Genomic DNA, 26,475 nt, shown 5'->3' on the forward strand with positions numbered 1-26,475 from the left:
TCATGAATCAGTGACATGTCAAGTTTCTATAGTATAAAATATGAAGTAGGCTCAAATTTAATAAAGTATATTTTAGATATGCTTTGATTAGCCTGATTCATATTTTATTGTTCAATATTTATTGAGTGCTAGACATATACTAGAAGCTATACAGAAATAAAGTCTCCTCTTTTTACCTAATTTGTTGTAATGAAACCTGTAATGAGATCTTAAACTTTTGAATGACTTTTATTTTACTTTAATCAAGTGCTTTTTATCTTAAAGCTACCACTATTAGGTTTGCTTTCACAAAAATATATGAAGATGTATATGTTTTCTACAGGCTCTATAGTTCTGGGTTTTTTTTAATTCACTTGATATTGTCTTTTGTTTAAAGTTAAAAATTAGTGCCTTAGAGATGACACATCTGAATAGACTTTAAGTGGATACATACTCAATTTCCATATTGAAATTAAATATGGACTTAAGAGAACATTTCTTCTGCCCATAAAAAGATTGGTCACATGATCCCAGTTGACATTTAGGTAGATAATTATCACAGATTGTAGTACTAGGTAAGCTCTTTTTTAAAAAGTCAGAAGGCAACGGTTTCTGGGGTGCTTGGTAATATTCTATTTCTATATGGTGGTTATGCTAGTTCACTCTATAATTATTCATTAAACTGTATCTATGTGTTTTATATACTCTTTCATATATATATATCTCAATGTATCACATACAGAAGTCTCAGAATAGGAGAATGCTGTCTAGGATCTTGTATCAGATTGTGTCATTTATAATCATTACATTGCTTGTCCTAATATGTCATTCTATATATGTTTTAGAAATAGGAAAGTGTGACTCCTGTAAAGTAATTTAAGTTCCAAATGAAGTCATAACTTCTATTAACAATTCTCATTTTTAAAATATTGTACATAATGTAAGGTAAAATTTAAGTAAGTACTTCTACTTAAATAACACTTTCAAGGACATTTTAGGTGCTACTCACTTCGCATCATATTTAGGATGTAATTCAAAACTTTCTCATGACTTTTAGGGCCATCCATCATCTAATACCTGACCACCTTACTTGCCTCATTTTCTACTGCCCTTACCATGCTTACACTACTTTAGCCACTGTTACTTCTGGCCGTTTGTCAGTCATGCTAAGCCCCTTCTCTCCACAAGGTCATTGTACTTGGAATTCTCTCAATCTGGGATAGTCCTCCTCCAGGTATTTTTATGAACTTTCTGTGTACATTTGAACCATATGCTGTGTAAACAGGTGACAATATTAAATTTAAATCCATCTGTAGTTATAAAAGGAAAGAAAATCTGGTTTTAAGTCTTCTCTCTGCTTACACTCCATGGCCCAAACATGCCCCTAAATAATTCAGAAATTGCTACGCTACAATGAACTTCCAATCCATACGTTTAAGATATATATGTGTGTGTATATATATATATATATATATATATATATATATACACACACACACACACACACATACATATTTATTTACTGTAATATATATTTATTATATTTATATATGTTTGTATGTATATAATTATATTTCTGTCCCCTCCCCTACCCCTTAGCAAAATTTTCCAAGCTATTATCCTTTTCAGAAAAGAGGAAGGATGGTAAAACTGTCCTCTCTTTTACTCCCAAGATTGCATCAGATTTTTTTAATATTTAGGGTAGAGGGATAAACAAAAAATTTGCATAGTCAAAGAGAGTACTTGTAAATAAGACAATAGATCTCTAGAAATCACCCAGACTGTAGCAGTGTAACAGCACAGAGAAATAAAGAGATAGAGAATGTGATAAAACATTAAAGAGAAATGATGGTAGAATAAGCTCCAACATATGTCAAATAGAAGTTCTACAAGAAGGAAAGAGAGAGAATGGAGCAGAGGCAGTACCTAAGATATAAGGACTGTCGGTTTTTCATAATTGAGAAAAGACAGGAATTTCTAGAGTAGAATAGTATGCTTCATCTGAGCAGGGTGAATTAAAACAAATTCATACCTAATCATATTGTGGTAAAACTGCAAACGTCAGAGAGAAAGAAAAATTTAAAAGCAACGAGACAATGACCGACTAACAATAGACTTTCTCATCAGTATCAATAGGCTGCTGCAGGAAATGGACTAATAATAACAACTCAAAATCACAGTTGAATTTTTTTATTCAGGAAGTAAGAATAAAATAAAGGTATTTTCAGACAAAGTTGAAAAGAATTTATCATTCACAGGTATTCCCTAAAAGGACTACTAAGGAATATACTTCTATAAGCACATCCTCGTAACTGAGCCTCAAATAAAGGAATGAAATGCGAAGAGCAATAGTGAAAAATAAATTAGCAAACATACTGGCAAAATGTAAATATAAATATAAATATAAAAATGTGATTGCAAATTTGGCTGACTATAAAGCAAAAGGAAAACAATTTGAAAGGAAGTTAAAAACAAATACTAACAGACCATGCATGGCAGCATGGCAGGAAGGTGAGGAAATAGAAAGAGATTACAAGTTTTAAGATCCTTGTAATTCTCAGGAAGCAGATGGAGTATCTGTCAATTAACTTTTTAATAGTGTTTTTGTTTACTTGCCTGTAAAATGGGGGAAATAGTAATATCTACCTCAGGATTGTCATGAGCATTAAATGAATTAACATACAAAAAGCATGTAAAACAGTGCCTGGCATACAGTAAGTGTTCCATACATATTTTAGCTATTGGTATTAATATTATTATTATTTAGACTTAAAGAAAAAATATAGGATGATTTAGTGTAAAGGGATAGTAAAAAAAGCAAATATTAGCTTTTTAAAAAAGCTAAGAGTTGGTGTAAGAAAATATAGACCAAAATAGACTTTAAGACAAAAAGGCTTTGTTGAAGATAACAGGAATTTTTACATAATGAGAGAAGGAAAGATTCACTACCAGAAAAAGAATCCTGAACCTAATGTGCATCTAAAATAAAACTCAAACAGAACATGATGAAATAGGACAGGATTACAAGGAGAGACTCACAAATCCCTAATCGTAGTAGGAGATTTTAAACTACCTTTTTCAGAAACTGATAAAATGGATAAAAAGTTAGGAAGTATATAGACAATTTGTCTTTATCATCATTCAAGCAATATTATATTTCTCCAATTTTATTGAGATATAATTGACATATAGCACTGTGTAATATAGTATGTGTATACAGCGTAATGATTTGATTTACATCATGAAATGATTCCCAAAGTAGGTTTGGTGGACATCCACCATTTCATATGGATATAAAATAAAAGAAAAAGAAAAAACTTGTTTTTCTTGTGATGGCAAGTCTTAGGATTTACTCATTTGACAATTTTCATATATAATATACAGCAGTGCTAATTATATTTATCATGTTGTACATTATATCCCTAGTGCTTATTTATCTTATGATTGAACTTTATACTTATAACTGAAGTTTAACTACCTTCCTCCAATCCCCTCTCCCCCTGCTGTGTGCTTCTGGTAACCACAAATCTGATCTCTTTTTCTATTCATTCTTTTGCTTGGTTTTGAGGTATAATTGACATACAACACTATGTTAGTTCCTGGTGCACAGCATAGTGATTCAGTAATATGTCATATAATGATCACCACCATGAGTCTAGTTATCATCTGTCACCATACAAAGATACCACATCATTTTTGACTGTATTCCCCAACTGTACGTTTCATACTTGTGACTCATTTGTTTTATAACTGGAAGTTTGTATTCTTAATCTCCCTCACCTATTTTTCTCATGCCCACTCCCATTTCCCTTTCCTCTGGCAACCACATGGTTTTTCTATGTATCTATGACTGTTTCTGTTTTGTTATGTTGATTTATTTTGTTTTTTAGATTCCACATATAAAATGAAATCATATGGTACATGTCTTTCTCTGTCCGACTTATTTCGCATAGCATAATGCCCTCTAAGTTCATCCATGTTGTTGCTAATTGCAAGATTTCATTCTTTTTTAGTGGGTGAGTAACATATATATGCATACACACCACATCTTCTTTATCTATTCATCTATTGATGGGCACTGAAGTTGCTTTCATATCCTGTCTATTGTAAATAATGCTGCAGTGAATATAGGGGTGGGTATATCTTTTTTAATAATCGTTTTCATTTTCTTTGGATAAATACCCAGGAGTGGAATTGCTGGGTCCTGTGGTAATTCTATTTTTACCTTTTTGAGGAACCTCCATACTGTTTTCCATAGTAGCTGTACCAATTTACATTCTCACCAACAGTGCACCAAGGGTTCTCTTTTCTCCACATTCTTGCCAACATTTGTTATCGCTTGTCTTTTTGATAATAACCATTTTGTCAGGTGTGAGGTCATATCTCATTGTGGTTGATTTGCTTTTCCCTGATGATTAGTGATGTTGAACATCTTTTCATGCGCTTGTTAGTCATCCGTCTGTCTTCTTTGGAAAAATGTCTATTTAGTTCCTCTGCCCATGTTTTTAGTCAGGTTGTTTGTCTTTTTGATGTTGAGCTGCATAAATTCTTTGTGTACTTTGGATATTAACCCTTTATCAGACATATCATTTACAAATATCTTCTCCCATTCAGTAGGTTTCGTTTTGTTGATAGTTTCTCCTTTGCTATGCAAAAAAGCTTTTTAATTTGATGTCCCATTTGTTTGTTTTTGCTTTTGTTTCCCCTGCTTGAGGAGACATATCCAAAAGAATATTACTAAGACTGATGTTAGAAAGCTTACTGCCTATGTTATCTTCTAGAAGTTTTATGGTTTTAGGTCTTATATTTAAGCCTTTAATCCCTTTCAAATTTATTTTTGTGCGTGGTGTGAGATTTTTATTCTTTTGCATGTAACTGTCCAGTTTTCCTATCACAATTTATTGAAGAGGCTGTTTTCCCCCATTATATATTCTTGCTTCCTTTGTCATGGATTAATTGCCCAAAAAAGTGTGGGTTCATTTCTGGGCTCTTTCTGTTCCAATGACCCATATGTCTGCTTTTGTGCCAGTACCACACTGTTTTGATTATAGCTTTGCAGGGTAGCTTGAAATCAGAGAGTGTGAAACTCTAGCTTCATTCTTTCTCAAGTTTTTTTTGGCTATTTGGGGGTGTTTTGTGTTGGAAAGTATAAAATATTTAGAACTGAATGATAATGAAAACATATCAGCACTTACAGGGAAAAATTTATACCTAAACACTGCATGGTACTTAAAGATTCCTTAGTAGAAAATTTATATTTATAAATGCATTTATTTTCAAAGTAAGAATGATTGAAAACTTAATGAGCTTAGCATTCAACTCAAAAAGATATAACAATAGGGCAAACTCTAAAAAGTAGAGGAAAGGAAATAGTAAAAGATGTAAACATGAATTATTGCATAGAAGTGATTAATTAAAAAAACAACAGGATCTCATTTGCCTCTTAGGCTACAGGCTCCAACTTTATCTGGCAGTAACTTTTTTAGAAAGAAAACTAGTGTGTGACACCTGTTAAACAAATCATTTGAACCTCCCTGGGTCAAGTTCCTCAACTCGTAACTTTTGTTTTGGGACCAAATGATGCCTGAGATGTGTGCCAGCTGTAAAGTATATGTAGCTAGAAGCAGCATGATACCAGACTAAACCTATTTGAACTTTAGATTAATCTATTAATAAACAAGCATAGCATCATTGTTAATGGCACGCTCTTTGCAGACAAATGGCTGGCTTTAGATCCCGACTCTGACACTTACTGGCCTTGGGACTTTAGGTAAGTTATATAACCATCTGTACCTCTGTTTCCTCATTTATAAAATGAGAATAAGAGTGACTCTCTCAGAGCTGTGCAGATTAATTAGTTTATGTATATATTTATAAAACGTTTAAAACACTACCTTGTCCTAAAGATACTTTGTAAGTGTTAGCCATTATCATCATCATCATTGGTTACACTTCTAAACGTTGCAATCTCTTGAAAGCTGTCTTCATTAGTTGAAGAACAGGCTCCCAGGAGCCTTACCAGGAAGTCCAAATACAATCTTGAAAGTAGTCCAGAGTCAGTGATGGTATTTATCACAAGTGTTTCGTGAAACTGCACTTAAGGGGAGTCAAGTACACAACTATATATAGATAGGGGTGTGTGTGTGTGTGTGTATGTATTAACATACATACATCAAAGAAACAAAGTGATTTTGATATGGAGCATTATTGACTGCAGATAGTATAATATAAAATCCAGGAAATTAGTATTAACCTTTAGGCAAAGATTTTATGAAATAAAGGTTTAATGTGTACTGTGAGTTTTCATTTGTGGTTTTCAATAAAATGTACTTTTTTTTTTTTAAGAGAGACAGATTTTAATAGACTTACTTCCCCTAAGTTCTCTAAAATCATAAATAAAATAATACTCTTTTTTCCCTTTCATCTCACTAAACAAACTCTTAACCGTATTAATTTATTCTGTTTGGAATTTAAGGATACAGACAAATCAAATAATGAAAAGTTAATAAACAAGAGAGGTAACTAGTACTATAGCAAAATTTCTGAATCATAAGTTTTTCTCTTTATGGCATTAAGGACAATTTTTAAATAACAATTTAGTTATGGCATAATATTGAGGAGAGAAGACATAAAGTCCAAAGTAACAATGAGGGAAATTATTGTTAATCAGTTTCTGAACCAACTCATTCAATGAAATTATAAATATCAGGGAATAGAAAATATACTTTAAATAAGCCTTTCCTCTAGTAATGGAAGCAAATAAGAGTAATGGAATAAAAATTAAATGATAGGGAAAATGTAAACCATCATTGGGTAGTTTGTCCTGGACAATATATTCCTAATATGTTAAAATTATATATAAGATTTAAAGAAATTGCCTTCATGTTATGTATATTTGGTTTTATCTGGAAGTATTGGATCTTCCTGCAGTATTCTCTACAACTATACTGTACAGTACATGTACATGTTGAGTATCTGGAATTTGACTTATCTGAATTGATGATGTGTAAATACATACCAGATATTTAAAACTTAATGTGAAAAAAAGAATATGAGTTATCTCATTAATAATTTATATTGATTATGTGTTAAAATTAGAATATTTGGGGTATATTTAAATTTTAAGTTCTTCCTTTTTTAAAAATTTTGCTAGTAGAAGATTTTAAATTACGTAAGTGGCTCACATTGTATTTCTTTTGGAGAGTGTGAGCTAGTTTTTCATGGTACATTATGTCAAACAACTTTTTACAAAAATAACAAGAACATTGAGTAAATAATAATTCCTGTGCCAGTTATTGAACAGATAGAACTACATTAAAATACGTAGTTTGAGGAGGATGCCAATGTTTATACATTTTAAAAAGTGATTTCTCTTGACTGATTTTAATTAGTAGTAAAAGGTTTGGATTATTCATTTTGTTTATTCATTCAATAAACATTTACCAAAGGCCAGTATATGTAAGATACTGAGAATTTTACCTATGCTAATGTGTCCTCAAATATTCATGCACTGAATGTTTAACATGTATTTTGCATATAGCACTATAAATTACTGTAGAACAAATAGCTAAACAGTCAGCTCATAAAACAGTTGACTCCCTGACCACTGATAAGTGTAAACATCATTTTCTGCTATAAAATCAAATTTATATTTCAACCCAGCACACATTTGAGGGATTATAACTTAGTCATATATGTGCCTTAGTTTCATTTGTGACTGTCAACTTGTGAAAGTTTAGCTAAGTGATGGCAGTAAATAATAGCATTTTAAATGGATGTAATTTAATCATTTATCTTTTATTAATACCTAAAATAAATACTTTAATGAATGAAATGTTTTAGTGGGCACTGAAGATCTTTCCAAGAATTTACTAAATCAATATACATTTTTTATTAAAGTATAGCTGATACACAATATTGTGTTAGTTTCAAGTATACAGCGTAGTGATTCAGTATTTTTGTAGATTATATTCCATTATAGGTTATTACAAGACAATGGGTATAATTTCCTGTGCTATACAGTATGTCCTTGTTGCTTATCTATTTTATATATAATAGTCTGTTTCCATTAATCCCATGCCCCTAATTTGTCCCTCTCTCCCCTTTTTCTTTTGGTAATCACAAGTTTGTTTTCTATATCTGTGAGTCTGTTTCTATTTTGCATGTATATTCATTTGTATTATTTTTTAGACTTCACATGTAAGTGATACACAATATTTGAAATATTTTAATAGGCACTAAAGATCTTTCTATGAATTCACTAGTTAATATGCATTCAAACAGTCACATACTTTTACCCCTAAAATCAAATTTATTTTCTAGTAATATCATGAGGAACTCACTATTTTCTACATATTAGTACCAACAATCCCTTGTTGTTAACTCTGAGACAAAAAACAGGGATTAAATAATGTGAACTGGAATTTTAATGTATTTTTGATTAAAATATTTGATGAAAGTATCCTTTATTTAGTAAAGTTTACTAATGTATTTTAAACTAATTATATTATCCAATTGGATTTATCTAGGTTTCTTTTAAATATACCATGCCCCAATGGAAATTTTATTCAAAAGATTGTTTTTTTCTGTATGTCATCATGAATAAAAAATTAGGAGAATGGGAAATAATAAAAACCAAAATAGCTGTTGAAAAGTCATTCACAATAGTGAAAAAGTTTCTCATACCATATTTCAGGATACTTTTCTTTACCTGCTTTCTTTTCATTTATCTACCCTTTTATTTTCTGTTTAAAATTTGGCAGTTTAATTCTATGTAAGATTTCACAGTTTTTGCCTTAACTTTATGTTCTTTTTATTGTACACATATAGGAAGGAGGAAAACATGTATAACCAAAAGAAAGGAATCTACTACACAAGACAATGATGAGTAAGTTTGTTGCTTTTGAAATAATGTACACAAGTGTCTTGAAAGAAAAGGGTTATATTTGTTAAAGTGATAATTTAAGATAAATCATTTCTTTGTAGAAATTAATAAATAGTTTATACCTGAGTAGAAGTATTCTTTCTTAAAGAAGTAAAATACTTTATTTATGATGTGTTTTGCAGGTTTCATATGGTGGTGATGTATGATACCTTAATTTAAATACTCATTTAGCCCAGTTCCCCCAGCCTACACATAAGAGACTAGCTTAGGGGAAAACTGAGGAAAACACCCTTTTCGGACTTAGAGGGATAGAGAAGTAATGCATTGTTTGGGAACATAATGCCTAACAAATAGCTGGTTCGAGAGCTAGGAGCACAGTGAAGCCAGCAGAGTCAAGAGATCTGCAGCGACGCAGAAGGCTTACCTGCCAACAACCAACCATTTTCCTATTGGCCTGTCAAGGGTGCTTGACATTATTTGCGTAACGTTACTGCCTATGTATTCTGGAAAGAATATTTATATCTACCCACTGAGGCTGGAAAAACTGAGTTAAGCAGAACAGGGAGTTAAATTTTCAAAGTAGTTCATGTATTCAGCTCATTTACCTTTTCAGCTGTATCTTCTGTGTGCTACACAGTATGATGGATGGGTAACGATGAGGAAAATGAAACTTCTACCCATTGGGAGCTTATTGTCTCATGTTATAAGTTAATACACATCCTCTAACTTAGAAATGGGTTATGGGTTATGTTACAAAAGATTTTTAAGTATTTGAGTGGGACTTAGAATGCATTTTCTGTATAAATTATGTTGTAATTTGTGATCATAACCCCAGGTCAGGACTACATGATGTAGCTGAAGTACAGTATTAATCAGTAGTTGTCTACATTAAGAGATATAGAATGTGAGTGCCACTTCGAGTACGAGAAGGACAAAGGGAAGAGTTTCTCCAAGAGCTCTCCTTGTTTGGCGTCTCTTCCATCTACCCCTGTACCCCTTTGTCTGTTGTTACCAGCTGCTTTCCCTAGTCACACTCCCCTCAGCTCCAAATATTTTCATGTGCCCTTCCCCATGAATATTTTTTTTGTAAATTACTACTCATCCTTCCCCTAACCAAAGTTCCAATTTCTTGGTGAAACCAATCTCATCTAGGTATCATAAGGAAAGCATTCTCTTTTTTGTCTAACTCATTTAATAGACAATATATGTACATAGTAAATAGACAATACATGTACATTTTTGTTTTTTAAATAGACAATATATGTACATAGTAAAAAAAACCTCAAATTGTACAAAAGGACATAGAAAGCAAGTGGCATAACAATTTCTGAATCACATATCTTGTAGTTGAAAGCAGTTACCTGCTAAACCAGATGAATTTCTGATATAATTATATGAAGCATAACAAACTCAAAAGTAAAAGTAGATAGACAGGGAAGGAGAAAATATTTTTGGACAACAGTAATACTGTGTAAACAAACTGAACTTAACTGTGGCTTTCCCCTGAATCAGCTCCACTTATGCTATTCTAACTTTTCGTAGTGTTTTCCCCTTTGTCTTCTTCTTACCCCATCAATCTGCTTACAGCTCCAGATTTTTTCATAATAGCTCTCATAGCAGTGAGCTTTCAAGTAGCAAGGAAGGAGCAAGAACTTTTGTTATTGGTCACTTAGGAATTTGCCTGTATTTATTTAATTTCTCTCAATATTGTTTGTAAAGATCCCTGTTATTTGTATATATCACTCCATGACTTGGTATTAGAATTAGTGAATGTAAGTATAAGCCAAGACATTTTACAATATATAAAAATTATGTGTTTCTGTTTGTTTTTTTCCACCCATTATAAAACTACTCAACCTAGTCAATAAAGCCATTTTATTAGCTTTAATAATGAATGGGTTTTGTATTTATTCCATTTGTTTAGATTTCTTTTATTACTTTGTAAAACCATTCTAAAGACTTGGATTTTTAAAATATGAATTTAAATGTAACATTTCACATTTATAGATCAATTTTAAGTGATTGTAACATTTTATGTTTTGTTTTGGCAATTGTAGTAGGTTAGGGTTCTCTAGAGAAGCAGAACTACTAGCTAGATTAATAGATAGATTAATAATGGCAGTAAAATACATTATTGATCTAATGCTTATTAATTAATAATGGATTAATGATGAATTTTGTATATTTATATAATTACATATGTAGATAGATTTACTGTGAGGAATTGACTCATGCAGTTATGGAGGCCTAGTCCTACCATGTACCATTAGCAAACTGGAGACCCTGGAAAGCCAGTGGTGTAATTCTAGTCAGAGTCCAAAGGTCTGACAACTCGGGGAGTCAGGGGTGTAAATCTCAGTTCAAGAACGGAAGAGCAATGTCCCAGATTAAGCAGGCAGCCAGGGATCTCATCCTCCCTTCCTCTGCTTTTTGTTCTATTCAGACCCTCACTGGATTGGATGATGCCCACCCACACTGGGGAGGGCAATTTACTGAGCCCGTTATTAGTAAGATGGTTGCACAGCAGTGATTTTCTAACTCCATCATTCCTTTTATTAGTTGGCCTCTTTGAAATTCATGAGTTCATAGTGAGAGAAGATATTTCCTTGCCTTTCCCCTTTCTGCATTTACACCCCTTCTCAAAGATCTCTGGCTCCTAACAGCAGCAATACATTTGCACGTTTGCTTATTCCTACAACATACACAAAATAGTTTCAGAATCCCTGTACTCATAGCATTGCTGAAAACAACCCTGCAAGGCTTTTGTCTTTAGTCAGAAGGTATGTAGTCAAATTACTGCGTTCAAAACTACTTGGATTAGTTCTTCATTTGAAGAATTATTTATTCATTTGAAGTAGTTAGGTTAGCTTGTTTCTGTTTGTATTCAATTTTATTTTTTTCGCTCATCCCTTTTTGTTTATTGACTATGTAAAACATTAATATGGTTCTAAAAGTCAAAACCTCACAGAAAAATACACACAGAGATGTGTTACTCCCTGTCCCATTCCTTCTACCTACTCCCTGTAGTTAACCAAATCAATTAGTTTCTGATTTACCTTTCATATGTTTATTTTTATAACTTTTAAGCTGTTTAGTTTATCTTATTTCTCTTCTTATACAAAGATGGCACACAGTGTATACTCTTTTACACTTCCCTTTTCATTTATGAATATGTCATGAAACTACTCCCTATTAATCAATTTGGCAAGTTTTAAATGTAAGAATTCTCCCAACAAGAAAATAATAGTTCCATGTTCTAGGTTAAAAAGATTTTTTCCCCAGAAAACAAGCAGTTACTGACATGTCAATAAAGCTCATTTATATACAAACACCTACACATTAATATTTTATGTGAACTTCCATATTCTTTAAGCTCTAAAAGGAAAATATATAATTCACTGCCATTGGCTTTTCTTCCTCTTGGCAATTTCTGCTGCTGCTGGCACAGCTACAGAAGTGCAGTAATGGTGACTGTCCTTCTGTAAGGTTTATTTGCATTAAATTTATCTTCATAGAATTGTAGATTATGCTGTTATGAGAAGTACAACAGAGAGATCATATGTACCCTTTTTCTACTTTCCTGACATGATAACATCTGGGAAAAGTGTAGTACAGTATCAGAACCAGGAAACTGACGTTGACACAATGCACCGATCTTTATTCAGATATCCTGAGTTTTACATATATTTATTTGTATGGATGTATGTGTATTCTATGCAATTTTATCACATGAGTAGATTCATGTATCCACCTCCACAGTCAAGATATAGAATAGTCCTATTACCACAAGGATCGCTTCTGCTGTATAAAATGTGTTTTTAATCACTGGTTTATTCTCTTGTAGGCAGAAAAGTAACTTTTATTTCTATACTAATACAAATGAAATCTTTTTAATAGTAATATTAATACTGGGCTTTGCTTTTGTTTTTTATCTATACAATTTAATTGTAACCGGTAACGACAATTGAGAATTTTCAGTTTCTCTTTACTGTATTTTTAACTATTTAATCATGCAACAAGAATATTGACTTATGAATCACTTTCTAGGGGTAAGTTAGTTGAAAATGTTTATCAAAAATTTAGAATGAAGATATAGTTATATTCTACAGGTGAGTGAAGACTAAGAGGACAATCAGTGTTTACTTTTATTTTCAACTGTTTAAAATTTTTGCCAGGAAAGAATAAAAACTTTCCCCCAAGCATCAATAACAAGACAAGCATGCTCACTTTCACCATTGGTATTCAACATTTTACTGGAAACGTTAGCCAGAGTAGTTACACAAGAAAACGAAATAAAAGGCATCCAATTAGACAATAAATAAAACTATCTCTATTTGCAGATGACATGATCCTACATATAGAAAATCCCAAAGAATGTACAAGAAACTACTAGCACTAATAAATGAATTCATCAAAATTTAAGAGTATAAGATTAACACACAAAAATCGATTATGTTTCTACACACCTGGATCAAAAATGGAAAGACATCCTGTGTTCATTGGCAGGAAGATTTGATATTGTTAAGATATCAATACCTTTACCCAAAGGGATCTACAGATTCAGTGCAATTAATCCCTATCAGAATTCCACAGAATATACAAAAATTATTCAATCATGAATAGGGATGAGGTTCCAATACTTGCTACAACACAATGAACATTGAAAACATACGGGAAGTGAAATAAGCCAGATGCAAAAGGACAAATATTGTACAATTCGAATTATATGCTATATCTAGAATAGACAAGTTGAAAGAGATAGAAAGTAAACTAGAGATTATCAGAGGCTAACTATTACTGCTTACTATTTCAGAATTTCTGTTTATGGTAATAGAGAAGTTTTGGAGATAGATAGTTGTGATGGTTGTACAACATTGTGAATGTAATTAATACTAGTGAACTATGCACTTTAAATGGTTAAAATGGCCAGTTTTATATATATTTTGCCACAATAAGAAAAAAACATTTTAAATAAGAAAACAGCTACAGAGAACAGCTAAAGAAAGCTTCCCTGAGAAAGCCTTTGAGAATATAATGAAATAAATAGACCTAAGTACAGGAAAAAATTCTTTTGACAAGAAGTGTCAATTTTTTTTTATATTTTCCAGGTTTTTTACCTGTCTGTCTTCACAGAAAATGCCATTAATTAATTTTGGTGTGCATAAGAATCTCCTGGAAATATGTATTTCTAAGCCTATCTAGTGATACTCTTGATTAGTAGATCTTGAATGCAGCCTAGTAATTTGTATTTTTACCAGACTTAATGAAAGAATTCTGATGCCAACGGTAAGTGAGTTACACTTTGAGAAATATTGTTGTAAACATAGGTCAAAAACACCTCAGTTCAACATCTTTTCATGTGCCTGTTGGACATCTTTGTGTCTTTGGGAAAATGTCTTCTCAGCTTCTCTGTCCATTTTTTAATCAGGTTGTTTTTTGTTGTTGAGTTGTAAGAGTTCTCTTTATATTTTGGTTAACCCATTATCAGATATATGATTTGCACTATCTTCTCCCATTTGGTAGGTTGTCTTTTAATTTTGTTGATAGTTTCCTTTGCTGTACAAAAGCTTTTTAGTTGGATGTAGTCCCATTTTTGTATTTTTGCTTTTATTTCGCTTGCCTGAGGAGATATATAGAGAGAAGGAGATATATCTAGAAAGTTATTGCTAAGACTGATGTCAAAGCGCATACTGCCTATTACACTGTTGATGGGGATGTAAGTTGGTGCAGCCACTGTGGAAAACAATATGGAGATTTCATCAAAAATTAAGAATAGAACAACCATGTGATCCAGTCATCTCAATTCTGGGTATTTAGCCAAAGAATACAAAAACACTAATTCAAAAAGATGCATGCACCCCTATGTTCATTATAGCATTATTTATAATAGCCGAGATACGGAAACAACCTAAGTGCCCATCAATGGATGAATGAAGATATAGTATATATATAAACACACACACACATATACATAGAGTGGAATACTTACTCAGCCATTAAAAATGAAATCTTGTCATTTGCGACAATATGGATAGACTTTGAAGGTATATGCTAAGTGAAATAAGTCAGAGAAAGACAAATACCATATGATTTCACTTATATGTAGAATATAAAAAACAAAAACAAAGTAAACAAGCCAAATCAAACAGAAACAAACATATAAATACAGAGAACAGAGTAGTTACCAGAAAAGAGAGGGCAGAGGGAGGGTAAAGCAGGTAAAGGGAATCAATTGTGGGGTGACGGATGGAAATTAAATTTTTGGTGGTAAGTATACTGTAGTGTATACAGAAGTGGAAATGTAAGGTTATACACATGAAACTTATGTGTTATAAACCAATGTTATCTCAATAGAAAACTTTAAAAACACCTGGGTTTAAGTCATGAGTGCTCCCTGTTGTGTAACTGTGAATGTTTAAATAATTTATTTGTGCTTTGGTCTCCATATCTATAATATGGAGATAATATTTACCACAGAGAGTTGTTTTAAAATCAAATAGGATACAACTTGTATAGTAATAAGTACAGTGCCTTATACTTGGAAAGAGCTCAAAAAATGTTAACAATATATTTCATTGTTATAATCCAGTTACCATCATCCAGAATAATTTAGATTAATAGAGTTAGATAAACAGAAATCCAGTGACTGATTTACCTTTTTCCGTATGAGACATAATATTGTAAGGATAAAGGAAAACCTGCTCACTGAACTTACCGTGGTAATCATTCCGTGATGTCTGCAAGTCAAATCATTATGCTGCACACCTTAAATGTATACAGTGCTGCAAGTCAATTATATCAATAAAACGAAAAATAAATTAAAAAGAAAAACCTAGCGATTTTATCCCTGTTATATACATGTAACTCATAGGTTTCTTGAGATTTTATGAAAATATAATCTCTTGCAGGTAGTGACTTTCAGGTAAGTTTTTGGTAGTGGAATTAAAAATTCACTTGTGTCCTTTGTGAGTATAGTGTTAATAGAGTAGTAAGGCACTGGAGTTTAATTTCAGTTTGGAAGAAATGGAGATTGGGCTAGACCATTATTTTGAGCAACAGTTTGTGAAAGAGAGAATATTTATTAAGTAGAAGGAGAGTTAAGCAGCATCAGGGGCCCAGCAAAATCATATATGTACTTGTAATGTTAACCATCAATACTGATGTAAGATTTCTATAGCACTCTCAGCATAGGCCAGGAGTGAAGAAAAGAAATAGGGAGGAAATCCAGGATTACACATTAGAAAGACATGTATGTGGCAGAAAGTTAGGGGCCTGAGACAGTTATCTTTCTCTTTTTAAAAATTTTCCCAGCTTTATTAAAGTATAATTGGCAACTAAAATTGTATGTATTTAGTGTATAACATATTGATTTGATATATGTATACATTGTGAAATCATTACCTCAGTCACGTTAACTAACCACCAATCATCTCACATAGTTACCTTGTTTTCTTGGTGGTGAGAATGCTTAAGATCTACTTAAGATCTATTCTCTTATCAATTTCAAGTGTACAACATAGTTTTTCTAACTATAGCTACCATACTGTATATGAAATCCCCAGACCTTATTTGTCTTATAAATGAAAACTTGTACCCTTTGATCAGCATCTCCTCGTTTCTGCCACCCAACTTTCTCAATGATACAACGAACTGATGAGCCATGAAGTCAATGGCTGGAAGGATGTTAGGAAGAGAAAAATGAAAGATAAGCATATTTCACTTGAATCTAGGGATGTTCACTGGACTAGGTCTTTTGGATTTTGTTCATTGATCCACCAAATATTTATTGGGTACCTAGCACACTATAGACACAATGCTTGTTACCTTGGTTTATAACATACAAGGTAGACACTATCCTTGCCTTCATGGAACTTACAATTTGGTGAGGAAGGCAGATGTCAAATAGTTGGATGTTACAGAAAAGGGCAAATCAGGATCTTTAACAACTATTATTCTTTTAGAGATTTCACCTCTTCTTCCACTACATCCACAATGCCTGCACAGCTAGTGTAGTAGACACCATGGGTTGCATGCTAGGGAATCTTGAAGAAGTCAGTGGGCTCTTTTCCCATCTGCTTTGCCTCCCTTCTTCCACATCTAGGATGGCACAGCAGCAGCTTGCTAACTACCTGTATCAGCAATTTTTAACTAAAACCCACCAATTTAGTGATAGTTTCTCCTTGTTATTTTAGTTCTTCCCTCAGAATATATCTGGGGAATTTTATAGAGCAAAAGAAAATGATGAAGCTAAATTTGAAGCTAAGAATGGAAAATAATTGAAAGGAGTCAAGATAGGAAAAAATACCCAGAATTGGAGCAGAATAATAGTTTTGAAAGTTATGTTACATATGACTTGCATGAGACTGAAGAAATTACTATGGAAGAAATTTAAAGCATAATTAATGGATTCATCCCTCCCATGAATTTCATGTGGTCGAAGCACCCAGTTTCAGTTATTCTTCAGAATAACAAGATTTTCTCTTTGAGGAAAATGAATTTCACAGTGAGACTTTTCTAGGCAAATTGGAAAATGCACCTAAAATCCTGAAGTTTTGGCATATGGTTTTCTCGAGAGAAAAAGAGATTCACAGTGAACGTACAATAAGAATCTGCCCGGAGGTAAGGCAGTCTGGCAGAAAATGACAAGTCTTGAACAACTTTCTGTTGTGCCAAACCAACTGAATCATAGTTTCTTTTTTAAAAGTATCTTAGAGGACTAACCGAGACACTTAAAAAGTACTTGTTGCTTAAAAAGAAGATGATGCTGGGTTTTTACTCTACCGATGGACAAAAAGAAGCTTCCTTCAAGGAGAACCGAGATTTTAAATTTCTCAAGTTGTACTACAGTGGTCTTTAGCCATAATATAGGATTTGACCAAATCTTATAAGGATTCTGTGAAACTGGAGCAGTTACTGGGTATCTGGATGCAGCACGCATCAACATCTTCATAGTTTGCAGCGGTCATTATAAGATGAGGGATTTGATCCAATTTAGTCCAGCCAGAGGCAAAGTAGTTTAAGAAAGAAACAATGTTCTATAAAATATGAAAGGCAGCCACTGATACTTTCACTCACCAACTTGAAAGAAGGAGCCACAATGACTTAGAAATTTGTAACAGAAATGTATTCTGAAGGCAAAACAAATGATTGTTGGTTTTCAGAAGTAAATAAATTAATGAAGGAACATCAAGATGATATTAAAGGCCATGGGACTCTTAAGTAAACAATAATACTGTCTTAGGGCAACAAAGTAGAATTTGAACCATCCATTGAAAATAGAGAAAAATGCAATCAGCAGCAATAAAAAAACAAAATCCAGTCCCCAAGACAAATGGGATTCAATTGAGAATTGCCATGTTGTCTAGGATGAAGACAGTGGCAACCATTCTTCTCCCAAAAGCTGCTTAGCAAGCAGTTTATCTCCAAAGTCTATGAAGCCTTCTCGCTGAGTCAGAAGATACAGAAAAGAACACAGCTCCTGAGTTTCTCAAAATTTAACAGTTGAATGGCAGTTGAAAAACCATTCCTTGAATTTGGCTGCCATCAAGATGGGTAAAGGAGTTGATTTCACCTAGCAAGTTGTAAAAGGAGGAAGAGGAGAGGAAAGGAAAATGAAATAAAATCGACAAGAACGATGGAGTGTCTACTGCTCTACTTGGTTCTGCAGTGGAGGCAAGTTTCCCTGCAAAAGCAGTTTAGGCATGTGAAGGATATCTTGATACCCAGAGAACTTATACTCAGTCCCTAAACTCCAAAGTTGTCAGACAGTTTGCTTAGCCTGCTGGGTAACTATCTTAACTTGGGAGAGAGATTTACTATCAGGTCTGTTGGGGTTGCTACATTGCACAACTCTTGGGGGCGCCATTCACACCTTACTCTGAACAGAGCTCTTTGGAATCATTCAAGATGGTAACTCTGCAGGACCCAACCCTTTCCACACAATTCCCTGAGGGTAGTCAGTTCCTTAAGGTATGGTAAGACAATGTGGAGAGGCTCTGCCTGTCCTCCCAGGAAAGGGCTGCAAGGTAAAGAGCTCCTAGGATTCCTCCTCATAGCAAACTAGCTTCATTGTTTCAGCTTTGCACTCATGAGGCACTTAGTTGGCTTATGTATAATGTAGAAGGTGGAGGTTCAAAGTCCTGTTTGGGAGTCACTTAAGTCTTCTTGCTCCTTAAGGCTTTGGGAGCTCAATTAGAGGAGCTGAAATCCCTTTATGATACTCTGTCTCTCAAACTGAGGTTCCAGTGGTAAGCAACTGGGGGCTCAGACAGATAGATGACTTCTAATTGAAAATGCATAATAATAAAGGAAAATTTTTTTAAAAAATCACCTGTAATCCACTATCCTCCCATAAATTTTAGCTTTTGCATAATGGTTTCTCTCTGCTCCTTGCTTGCATGCTTAGATATATAATTATATATCTTATTATTATATATCTTAATTATATTAAGACTTTGTTAAAGCATACTGTACATATTCATTGTGTATAAACATTTAATGTCACATTTATCAAATTTTTAATAACACGAATGTTAATGGGTAACACTGATATAATTTTGAAAAGCATTTAAATAGAATTTCTAGTTTCTCTCATAAAATCGATAGTATAGATTTGTGTTCTTCGAAACAGTAGTCACTAGCCAGCCACACATGGCTAATGAGCATTTGAAATGTGACTAGTCTGAAATGAGATATGCTACGAGTGTAAAGTATACACTGAATTTTGAAAAAAAAAGTATAAAATATTTCATGAATAATTTTTACATTGATTACATGTGGAAATGGTAATACTTTGGATATATTGGGTTAAATAAAATATATCATTAAAATTAAATAAGTTCATCTGTTTCTTTTTACTTTTAATATGGCTACTATAAAAATTTTAATTACATGTGTGGCTTGCATTATACTTCTATTAGACTGCACTGGTATAGATTGTCATATACAGCTATGAAATCTTAAAATTGGAAAAGAGACTAAAATTACAGCCATAAGGAAATGGTTAAATCACCTTTGGTATGTTTATTAAGTACAATATTGTACAGCCTTTAAAATTACAGACACATGAATGTGGTCAAATATATATATATGTGTGTGTGTGTGTGTGTGTGTGTGTGTATAATGTTATATTAAGGAAAGAAAGTGTGATACAAAGTTATAGAAATCTTTTTAAAACCTAAGTGAATTTTTCCAGAATGTTAACAAGCTAACTAGAGATATATTCATGAGGTAGAATTGTAAAGTGAAGTTTTCTTTGTTTTCAAATTTTAAAGAGTGTGTCTTTTTCACATTGAAATATATTAAAGCTATAAAATTTATTTTTTCATTAAAAAAAATCACTGGGTAACATTGATTCAGAGACTTAGAGTTAGGTAAATAAGGAGATGGCAGTGTATTAGTTTTCTCAAAGTAGTGTGGGGAAGAAAGGACAAGCCAACTGCATCTTCTCTTCTGCTGCCCAGTTGGGATGAGAAAGTGAAACTCCAAAGGACAGGTTGTTTGGTAAAATATATTGTTTGTATAGGAATGAAATCATGAAGGAGGAGTATTTACATCTTGTACCACTTTTAAAAATGTAAAGAAAACCTGAATCTAAGATGCTTTTAGAAGAATTATAGCTTTGAAAATGACTTCATATGTTTAAGTGCTTGATCTTGCTTAATATTTTTTCTTCACAGATTCATGGTGTTGCTATCTAAAGTTGAGAAGTCATCAGAAGAAATCATAGAAGTAATGCAAAATTTAAGTAGTATACAGGTCTGCTTTTTTTGGCATACAATTTTTCATATTTCTATTACCCCATTTGAAAAAGAGTAGGAGAGAAGCCCCGAAAATCTAATCCTGGAAAGAGTTTGCAGAGGATATGTTCCGTTTACTTTTCATGGGAATTTTTCTTATATGAACATTAATTAAACATAATATTTTAGTAATATATGGCTTTTCCACATTTAAGAGTACATTTATTAATTATGTGTAATCTTTTTAGTTAATAAACTGTTTCTATTTGACTATTTTAAAGTTTACGATAGTTAACCTAGAAAAAGTTAACTTTTATTACCACAGAGTTTGTTCTTCAGATGCAGGAAGCAGTGCACCTTACTTGCACTAGACTTCTCAGTAATATTTGTAGAGAACTTAACTCATTTAAGATGATTTTCTTTTAGGCTTTGGAGGGCAGTAGAGAACTGGAAAATCTCATTGGTATCTCCCGTGCATCATGTGTCTTGAAAAGAGAAATGCAGAAAACAAAAGAACTAAGTAAGAGAAGTGTATGAGTTTTTAATGGTGTCTCTCCATTACTTGTTTGTAGACTTAGAACAAGAAGCCACTTATCTTTTGCAAGGATATGTTATTTCAGGGAATCTTCTTGAATGTGAAGGGAAAGAATGTACCTTGCAAACTGGTGTTAGGCTTTTGTTTATGTAGTTCTCATTCTTTAAAAAAGATATAAAGTATAGCACTTTGTACTTGGTACTTATATGTTTTACTTCAGATAATTATTTCTTATGAAGTTGTTTCTTCTAAAATGAGAAATTACTCACTTTCCATATTAATTTTTAACATGAGGTTTCTTTTTCTTTAGTGACAAAAGTAACAAAACAGAAACTATTTGAAAAGAAGAGTTCAGGACTTCCCAAGGAAGGTAGAGTTGTGTTTTAATTTATTATATAATTTTACATTTACACCAATCACCATGAGCTCTTTTTTAGTGTGTTCTTTTAAAAGATCATGAATCTCATTTGAAAAACATTGTATTGCATTTGGCAGAAGATCATGTCAGATAAGACCAACTTTGCTGACAATTGAACTTTTGAGATAAATTTTTCAATTTAAGATTTAAATTTTTTCTTTCTATTAAAAGAAAAAAATTTTATTTTATTCTCTTTTTATTAAAAGAAAAAATATTTATTTTATTCCCTTTTTGAGAATACAGACACACGGGCAACAATGTGTTAATATATGGCAGCTTTTAATGGTAAATTAAGATACACAAAGCATAAAAAGTTGCTTTGTAACCAGTGTTGTGAAAACTTCCAGATTATTAATGACATTTGTCAACTCACGCCTCTGAGCATTTCACAGTATGAGAAACTAAGCATATTGTAAGTTCCCATAACACATGCACATTCACACCTCAGTAAGCAAAATAAATAGTCATAGACTGTGAAATATTAAAACCTTTAAGCCAGTTTAAGAGAAATCATTTTGATATTACTGACATGAATGCTATTTAGTAATCTCTGTAAGCAGAGGCAGGCCTTGAAGTGGATAGCCATGTTTTATCCTACCATTTTTAAGTACCACAAGTACCATTTGTTGAGGACCAATAATTACTATGTTCCCAACACTGTGATCAATAGATCTTTACAACAGCCCTGCAAGATAGCTATAACTGTCATTATATATAAGGAACAAAGACACGAAAAATGTTGAGTAACTTGCCCAAATATACTATTACTTGAGTGTCATAGCAGGGATTCCAACTAAAGCCCAGTCTGACCTCCAAAAGTATGTATGGTTTTTGCACTATTCCATATCGTCTCCTCCTAAAACAAATGAAATCATTCAGTCATCCCAGCTTTCCGATTCAAACAGGAAGCATAACTGAAACTGGTTCAACCAATCTAGTATGTTAGTCTGTGTTTAGGATCTTTAACAAAGCCATGATGGGTTTGCAGTGGAAGCTGAGATTCCTTGCTGGTCTGTTCCAAAGGCCAGCTGGGTCACAGCAGGGCAGCGGCTATGGCAAAACTCTTCCAAAGTTCATGTGGGCAGGGAGCTGAGCAGGCTTCCAGAGCCGTTCAGTTGAGCAGCTAACTTCCATTGGGAGCCAAAGAATTTTAAGAGTATGAAGGCAGCCCTTTCCTTGAAAAGGCTTAAGATCTCTTCTTGCCAATGCTGTGTAACTTGATTTCAATGTCTAACTGGTTTTCAGTAGTTTTAATCTCTCCTAACTTGACAGATTTTAGAGAATAACAATGGGAAATTAGAATATTTCTTACTTCCCAACTAGGGGAAATCTTTCTTCTGTATATTCTATGGCAATGGTGTAATTTTTTTTTAATCTGTAATTTCCTAGAACTAATTAGAACTAGGCTTTACATTAGGCTTTTGCCAACAGTTTTGAGAAATGAGGAAGGGAAACTGTAGAACAAACAGGTGAACTGTCACTGCTAGAAATTAATGGGAAAAAAATTCCCAAAAGTATTAATTCCTTCCCTAAACATTTATTAAGACATTAAAGTTATTTCCATGTGTTAAAACAGTCATCTCCTTTCACTTATCCAGTATATACTGATCTTTTGTGTGTTAATTCATGATCAGCCTTAAAACTATTTTCTAGTATTTTAGACATTAAAACTGACTTGCCCATTACCAGGTTTTTCCCTAAGAACTGAGTGTTTGTTCATGCATAGAGGAAATTGTATCACTAAATCATGTTTTAAAGTTTCTAATAAGCATTGATTATGTGTTGTGGTTTAAATGAAGACTGAGTTAAGATATATTAAATATATAATATCTATGTAATATAAATTATATATTAACATATATTATATACATGAGACTATATAAGTCATTTTCCATTTCTGTTTCTTGGCAAGAACTACATTAGCTCTTTATATTTACTGGGATATTCAAATCTTCATTAGTTTTTCAACTTAATTTTTAAACCAATATTGCCTGACAATAGATTGAAGCATTTTTTAAGTAATTTGACTTTGAGCTAAATATTTTTACTGAATGCTTTTCCCTGTTTTTTGTCTGGTTCCTAATACGTGCATTTTTTAATTTTGGAGGGATTTTTTTTCAGTTAAAGATGATGCACACCAACACATGCACATTATATGTAAAGTTCTTTGCTATGTTAACTTTCACCCCCTTCTATTTATACATTCATTTTAAGAGGGGTTAGTTTTTTTGACAGTTCAAACTAATTTGCCTTATTTTTACTTACTTGGGGGTCTAGCCTTCAGCTTTTTGTAGAAATTTCTACTTTTTTCTTTTACTATATACTATTACCCAGAATTGTTTAAATTTCAAAATGTTTTGAGAATCTTCTTAAAGTTAAAAATTATATAATATAAATATCAGCCCTATAATATGTTTTGGATTTGTTTTATTCATAGGTAATTATAAAAATGAGAATAAACAAATTCCTTGTTTCACTATCAAAAGAATGTCCTTCAGATATTTTTCTCTTCAGAGTCTTAGAAAATTTACCTAGAATAGTTAAAATAGATAATACCAAAAGAATTTCAGCATTTATCCTGTCATTGCCCCTTTAAATTGGTCCTTTAGTTCTGCTTATTTTTTCCTATCAGTGCTAGTTTGTTTAGCATCACTTGCAGTCTTTACCACAGGCAGAGGAGTATAATTGTAAAGATAACTCTAGTGTTTTAAATAAATAGATGTCTGACACACATTCTTAAGGCTTTATATAATCTACTCAAGGGAAATTTAAAACATACACAATAACATGAAAAGATACCCTGAGATTTTCATAGTTTTCAGAACTGGGCCTTGCAAATCAGGGAATGCCTTGATAGAGAGTATGAATAAAAGAGGATCTCCCCTGCTAAATACAAATTTTTTAAACAAAGGCTTCTTTCTTTTTTCAGTTACTTGGGAAGTAAGCCTAACTTCACTTTCCTTAATAATATTGGCTTTATGACTGTTAGAAAAATAATGAAATGAAAGTTTTTTTTCCTACTATAGTTAGATATGAATTTTCAAAATTATTTTTAATTTGTTATGCTGAAGATTTAAAGCATATGACCATTTCAGTGGTTTGATACAAATGGAATGTCACATTACCATCACATGGGAAGGCATGAAATTTATTTACTTTACATAATCAACCTCTACATAACACAACTTGATACAAATATTCTTAAGTCAATAGATGGCATTATGCTGTATTTAGTATTTTCATTTTTTTCTAGAGATATTAGAAAATACCATCATTGTTTGCCTATGACTGGTACTTCCAGTAAACAAAATGTTTTTGAAAAGAATGTAAGCAAATTGTAGAGCAATTGCCAAGATATGAAATCCAGACACTTAGATATGAAATTTAGACACTTAGCTTCAGTCCAAAACATATTTTATCTGTTTTGAGAATAATTGTGTAGGTTGAAGTATGCATATTTTAAATGAAATGTAACCATCTGCACTTTACATTGTTCAAAAAAGTTGATTGTTTCAGCTGTTTATAATACAAAATATTTTAGAATTTCTAGCTATGGCCTTAAAAAGAAAAAGCACAAACTATAATGTTCTGGTTTTCTTTAGCTAACTTAATGTCTTCTTACATTGTAAAATTCATCTTGGTTATAGGATTTTAAAGTTTTCAAATTCTTGGACCACAGGCCAAATTTTAAACTCCTTCTGTTCTAAGACTATAAAATATTTTGATACTGCCTTTTCATTCTAACCACCCACTGAAGTATTTTTTAACTTAAAAATATGTTGTTCTTTCCCCCACTCAGTCTTGAAAAAGTATTCATCATATCAGCTAAATAATTTTACTCCTAGAAAACAACTACCCTTTCCTTTTTTTCTATTATATCTTAACATTAAGTGATATCTCTTTTCAAACAAATGCTCCAGTTTCAAGTCACTGAGGTTTGAAGTTTAGACATGATAAATTCTAGGAGAAACAACAAAAATCCCCATATGCTTTAACATTCTCAGTTTATCCAGAGATAAAAAATAGAGATACTAGTTTTGGTGACACAAATATACATTAAGGTACAACTGTTAAGTCCTCAGCTCTTTATGAGGATTCAGCTGTCACATATGCTGTACGTAGGTCATACCTTTCCTGTTAATAATGTTAATGCTTGTTTTACACTATTCATCACTGTTTGGGGGCTGCATTTCAACTGCTTACTTAATATCTGTCTAGGATTTAAAGGAAAACAAACCGGTTTATTAGTTTTCAAAGCCTTTTAAATAATTTCTTCCATGATTTAAATTTTTTATACTTTACTAGAAGTATGATGCTTTTATCTTCTAAATAATCAGTAAAAAAAAAATTTAACCATAGATTTGAACTCACTTAATAGCAATTATGTGTTTAAGAGGTGTAAATAACTTGCTATCAGACATTACAAATATCCAGGTGCTCTGTATGTGCTGATGACAACAAAATTGAAACGAAAGACTGTAATAATTCTGACTGGTTTTCTCTGCAGAAGATATTGATTATTTGTGTGTGGTGAGAGATTTGGAAAATTCAATTAAAGGAGTTGTGCAAAGGTTTCATAAATTTTCCTTCTACAGCGTGTACACAGACATTGTTGCGTATTAAATCAATGCAGCACTTCACAATATATTTTCTTTGAAACATAAAAATAAATAACATTTAAACAGTTCTGCTTACTACAGAAACAAATTTTATTTTCTGTGAAGCATTTAGTCATGTGCTATCACTGACTCATACACATTTGCCAGCTGTAACAAATTTTATAGACATTTTCTCCAGAGACATATCTCACATACTATGAATTTTTAAATGAGCAAATGGTGAAGAAGGGATGTCAGCAATATAAAAATTGATCAGTTAAAAGATAAAAGCATAAGTAAAGAGATTTGTATGGTAGTCTTAA

General features: G+C 32.3%; 1 protein-coding gene across 5 annotated transcripts in view; it reads left to right on the forward strand.

Annotated features, from left to right (window-relative positions):
* Nucleotides 1-26,475, forward strand: part of ITGB3BP (integrin subunit beta 3 binding protein) — a 67,934-nt gene that overhangs the window by 31,924 nt on the left and 9,535 nt on the right. For all 5 annotated transcript variants that reach the window (XR_012079041.1, XM_072974304.1, XM_072974303.1 and 2 more), the window contains 4 exons: nt 8,809-8,866; nt 20,542-20,620; nt 21,028-21,121; nt 21,447-21,506. Coding sequence is in view for 4 of the 5 variants with exons in the window: in XM_072974304.1 (XP_072830405.1) it covers nt 8,809-8,866; nt 20,542-20,620; nt 21,028-21,121; nt 21,447-21,506 (291 nt within the window). In the remaining variant the exon portion in view is untranslated. The remainder of the gene's footprint in view (nt 1-8,808; nt 8,867-20,541; nt 20,621-21,027; nt 21,122-21,446; nt 21,507-26,475) is intronic.

This window comes from Vicugna pacos, chromosome 13, assembly GCF_048564905.1.
Source record: "Vicugna pacos chromosome 13, VicPac4, whole genome shotgun sequence".
Taxonomy (NCBI): Eukaryota; Metazoa; Chordata; class Mammalia; order Artiodactyla; family Camelidae; genus Vicugna; species Vicugna pacos.